The following is a 5652-nucleotide window of genomic DNA, read 5'->3' on the forward strand; positions in this document are numbered from 1 at the left end:
TTCCCATCAAATAATGTAACGAAAGATTCCTATTGACTAGGGATTGCACTTTATGTGCAATTTCTTAGTGACATTCAGATTAATTCCAGTGTCCATGATTTAAGCAACTTTCCATAGGAAATGAAAACCCCAAATTCAAGGACCTGGTATTTTCATGCTAAGGAAAGTATTCAGCGTCAAATGAAGTTTAGTTGCCTCACATCTTAACATATCTAGAGGAGTAAAACTCAAAAGTAACCATAAGTCAAAATGCTATAAAACATTTTTTATTGTAACATCATAAAATTCTTTCCAGATAATGTGTAACGAAGTTAACATTTTCATTTTTAACTAATTTAACGTTTTCCAAATTCTCATTTACAAATGAGATTCACAGTTACAACATCATACAAAACAACATATTAGAAGGATCAAAATGTACACTACTCTTCTGTGATTACTGAAGGCTGAATTGAACGCATTCTTTCCACTTTATTCAAACCATCAATGCCCCCCCCAACATTTAGCATTTAAAAAAAAACAAGTTAATCCTATCAAAAGGTGATGTTTGCTTTAATCCTGTTTGCCTTCACGCCACTGACGTGAGCCTTCATTCCAAGCCACATACACAAAGAGGGCCAGCACCACATGGACGGCAACCACTGCGACAATAGCAGCATAAAAATAGCTGTCCCTATTGGACATTCCAAGGGCGCCTATCAAGAGAAAACAACAGTGTCCATTATATTCCAGAATTTACCAAAGAGCTAAAAATAAACCTACTCATTTTTACTACCTATATATTAATTAAACTAGTCAGGCAATTAAAAAGTAATACTTTGGGTGGCAACAAATCAAGCATTCATTAAAAGATTTGAGTACCTTCTATATACTAAAAGCATGACTTTAAACGAAATCATATTTAGAGCTTCGTCTAAGGACTTTGACATCAAAAAGGGCACTTCATTTCCTCTTCCTTCTCTTCCCTGACACCAAAAGTCCATTCCTCCAAATTTCTCCCATGTCCAACCTCTGCTCTTACAGGGATACTAAAATAATTTGCAAGCTACTTCACAAAAACCATGAACAAATAAGATGTAAAGCTGAAGCAACTACAAGATATTTCATGAAATAAAGATTCATTATGACCAATGTGATTTTTGAAAAGCAAAACAGACAAAAGAAAAAATTAAGAACCCTCAGTATACACACATAAAGAAGTCATAAAAACCATTCTTAAATTAGTAAGGGGGAAAATATATTGTTTATGAATCTAAGATTACCTTCAAATATATACGATTTGGTTGTGAAATATAACCCAATAGGAACAGTGATCATTAAAGCTGTGAAGAACAGGAGCGTCTTCAGGGTAGATGCTAATGAACTTTCATTTCTGGAACAAAGTAAACAAAAAGAAAATCAGAACCTGCACAGCCAGGTCCAAATGCTCCTATGCCCAAATGCCATCAACAGCCTCAGACGCGATGCTGGAAAGCCTGTCCCTGCCTCACAGCGGAGGCGAGTGGAGGACGATCACAGGCGAGGACTCATCATCTCGGGATCCCAGAGACCCAGCTGCGGGCAGTCGGAATTTCTTGAGGTGGAACGTAGGAATTCCTCCACCATCTTCAAGAGGTATCCTTAAGATCCAGTGTGAGAGGAAATTGCCAGAGTGCTCCAGACCAGCGGGTAACTTGGGCGAACAAACCGGATAGAGGCTCCAGCCTCTGGAATCAGAGCTTCTGCGCAGGAAAGTCACTGCGATCAGTCCCTGAGTCCACGCAACACTCTGGCCACCATGACGCATGTGGACCAACGAATGAGCAAGCCACACGCAGACCAGCGCACGCCCCTCCCACTGGAACAGAGCTCCTATCACCCTAAGCCGCAGGCACCCTGGTCGCCACAGTACAAGCGGGCCAGCAAATGAGCAAGTTGGTGCGCAGAGTGGCGAGCCCTCTCCCACCGGAACGGAGCTCCCATCACCTTAAGCCACGGGCTTAGACGGGCTTAGAGAAAGAGGACCACAGCACGGACCCAGACCGACATGCATGCACCTGGACCGACATGCGCAGACCCGGACTTGTGCGCACACAGAGCTCGGGCAGACACCGCAGGGCGCCAACTGGGGCCGGCACGTTCCCCCTCCCATGAAAACGGAGCTCCCATCACCTTAAGCCACGGGCTTAGCAGAAGAGGACCACAGCACGGACCCAGACCGACATGCATGGACCTGGACCGACATGCGCAGACCCGGACTTGTGCGCACTCAGAGAGCTCGGGTGGACATCAGAACGCGGGCAGACACTGGAGTGTGCCAGCTGGGGCCGACACGTTCCCCATCCCATGAAAACGGAGCTCTCATCACCTTAAGCCACGGAATTAGCAGGAGTGGACCAAAGCGCAGACCCGGACTAACGCGCGCGGAAGGGTACGATGCACGCGGACCACGACCGATACGCGCGGGCAGAGACCGACACGCTCGGACTAGGGCTCACACTGCCCCTCGCCACTGGAACAGAGCTTCCATCACCCTAAGCCACGGGCTTAGCACAAGTGCACCAGCAAACGAGGTAAGTCTGCGCACAGATCAGCGCGCCCTCTCCCACCCGTCACCCTAAGCCACGGGCTCCCTGGCCGCCATAGCGCAAGTGGACAAGCAAATGAGGAAAGCAGCGCACAGACCAGCGCGCCCTCCCCCACCGGAACAGAGATTGCGTCATGGGGGAAAAAATAGAGCTGGGGGAATGCGAACACATTTCCAAGCCCAGCATTATCTCGATACCTAAGCCGGACAAAGACGTAGCAAGAAAACGACATGCCAATATTTCCGATGAATGTTTGTGTAAAAAACCTCAGTAACATATTTTCAAGCCAAATTTAACAATATATCAAAAAGATGATATATTATGACCAAGGGGGGTTTATCCCTGGCATGCCAGGCTGGTCTAATCTGTGAAAATCAATCAATGTGATACATTACATGAACAGTTGAAAGATAAAGACCACATGATCATCTCAATCGATGCAGAAAAAGCATTTGACAGAATCCAGCATCATTTCTTGATAAAAACTCAACAGTTTACATCTAAAAGGAAAGGCTGGGCACAGTGGCTCTCGCCTGTAACTCCAGCACTTTGGGAAGCCTAGATGGAAGGAATGCTTGAGCCCAGGATTCCAGACCAGTCTAGGCAACATAGTGAAAACTCATCTCTGCAAAAATAAATAAATAAATAAATAAATAAATAAATAAATAAAGCCAGGTGTGGTGGTACAAGCCTCTACTCCCAGCTACCCAGGAGTTCGAGACCAGCCTAGGCAACACAGTGAAACCTCTTCTCTACCTACCTACCTGCCTACCTACTTACATACATACATAAATGAGCCAGGCATGGTGGCGCAAGCCTGTAGTCCCAGCTACTAGGTAGGCTGAGGCGGGAGGATCACCTGAGCCAAGGAGGTCAAGGCTGTGGTGAGCCATGATGTTTCCACTGCACTCCAGCCTGGGCAATACAGTGAGACCCCGACTCAAAAAATAAAAGGCCATTTATGAAAAACCTACAGCTAACATCATAATCAATGAAAAGTAACTGAAAGCTTTTCCTCTGAGATCCAGTACAAGGCGAGAATGCCCACTCTCACCTCTTCTAGACAACATAATACTGGAAGTCCTAACAAGAGCTATCAGGCAAAAGAAAAAAAAATAAAAGGCATCCCAATTAGAAAGGAAGAAGTCAAATTATCTCTATTTGTAGATGGCATGATTCTATACATAGAAAACCCTAAAGATTCCACAAAAAACTGTTAGAACAAATGAATTCAGTGAAGCCACAAAATACGAAATCAACATTAAAAAAATCAATAAAAGCATTTCTATACATAATTGCTAAGCTGAAAAAGAAATCAAGAAAACACTCCCTTTTATAACAGCACAAAATACTTAGGGGTGGGGTATGGTGGCTTAGGCCTGTAATCCCAACATTTTGGGAGGCCATGGCAAGAGGACTCCTTGAGCCCAAGAGGTCAAGACCAGTCTAGGCAACATTGCTAGACCTTGTATCAAAAAAAATTTTTTTAACTAGCTGGGTGTGGTGGTGTATGCCTTTAGTCTCGGCTGCTCAGAAGGCTGAGACAGAAAGATCATCTGGGTCCAGGAGTTGGAGGCAGCAGTGAGTCATGACATGCCACCGCATTTCAGCCTGGGTGACAGAGACTTCAACTCAAGAACAAATAAAAACTTAGAAATAAATTTATCCAAGGAGGTGAAGGATTTGTACACTGGAAAGTATAAGACACTGATGAAAGAAACCAAAGATTTAATAAATAAATGTAAAGATAACCTGTGTTCGTGAACTGAAAGAATACTGTTAAAATGTCCACACTACCAAAGCAATATCCAGATTTAACACAATCCCTATCAAAACCCCAGTGGCATTCTTCACAAATTTTTTTTAAAAACCCTAAAATTCATATAGAACCATGAAAAAATCCAAAGCAATACAGAAAAACGAAGTGGGAAGCATCAGATTTCCTAATTTAAAATCATATTACAAAGTTATAGAAATCAAAACAGTATGGTATTAACATAAAAACAGAAATGTATGCCAATGAAACAGAATAGAAAGCCCAGAAATAAATCCAAACACAGTTGGTCAACTAATTTTCGTCAAGAGTACCAAGAAAACACAATGGGGAAAGGGCAGTCTCGTCAATAAACGGTGCTGGAAAAATTGCATTTCTACATGCAAAAGAACGAAATTGGGCTTTATTTTATAACACATGCAAAAATCAACTCAAAATGAATAAAAATAACTAAAACATAAAGACAATGTTTTAAGACAAAACTTCTAGAAAATAACATGTTGGCAATGACTTTTTGGATGTCACACCAAAAGCTCAGGCTATAAAAGCAAAAATAAATAAATAAATGGGACTGCATCAAACTAAAATAATTTTACACAGAAAAAAAAAATCAACAAAATGAAAAGGCAACCTACAGGCTAGAAAAAAATATCTGCAAGCCACTTATCCGATAAGGGGTTGATATTCTAAAATGTATATGGAATATTTATAACTCAGCAGCAGAAAACAACCTGATTAACAGATTTTAAAAAATACTTTATTGGTGGCTCATACCTGCAAAGCACTTGAACAGACATTTCTCCAAAGACATAAAAATGGTCAAGAGTACATGAAAAGGTGCTCAACGTTACTAACCATCATATAAACTAAAACCACTGTGAGATATCACCCCACACTTGTTAGGATGGCTACTATCAAAAAGACAAGAGATAACTAGTGTTGGCATATGTGGAGAAAAGGGAACCTTACTGCACTGTGGGTGGGAATATAGATTGGTTTATCTATTATGGAAAAAAGGATGGAGGTTCTTACCAAAATTAAAAATAGAACTACCACATGACCTAGCAATCCCTCTTCTGGGTATATACCCAAAGGAGAAGAAATCCATACTTTGTAAAGATATCTGCACTCCATGTTCATCGCAGTATTATTCACAATAGTCAAGAAATGAAAACAACCTAAGTGTCTGTGGACAGACAAAATAAAGAAACCGTGGTGAGCCAGGCTCGGTGGCTCAGCCTGTAATCCCGCGCCTTTGGGAGGCTGAGGTGAGTGGATTGCCTGAGCCCGCGGGTTCGAGACCCGCCTGGG

The 5652-nt window shown here is 42.4% G+C and overlaps 1 protein-coding gene across 1 annotated transcript in view; it reads right to left on the reverse strand.

Moving 5' to 3' along the window:
- Nucleotides 1–250: 250 nt before the first annotated feature.
- Nucleotides 251–5652, reverse strand: part of VMA21 (VMA21, vacuolar ATPase assembly factor) — an 8375-nt gene continuing 2973 nt past the window's right edge. The window contains exons 2-3 of the mRNA XM_008048775.1: nucleotides 1263–1372; nucleotides 251–695 (exon numbers count right to left, since the gene is read on the reverse strand). Of these exons, the coding sequence (XP_008046966.1) occupies nucleotides 553–695; nucleotides 1263–1372 (253 nt within the window). The 3' untranslated portion in view covers nucleotides 251–552. The remainder of the gene's footprint in view (nucleotides 696–1262; nucleotides 1373–5652) is intronic.

The sequence above is a fragment of the Carlito syrichta genome, unplaced genomic scaffold (genome assembly GCF_000164805.1).
Source record: "Carlito syrichta isolate Samal-C Ts95f unplaced genomic scaffold, Tarsius_syrichta-2.0.1 Scaffold126637, whole genome shotgun sequence".
In the NCBI taxonomy this organism is placed as follows: Eukaryota; Metazoa; Chordata; class Mammalia; order Primates; family Tarsiidae; genus Carlito; species Carlito syrichta.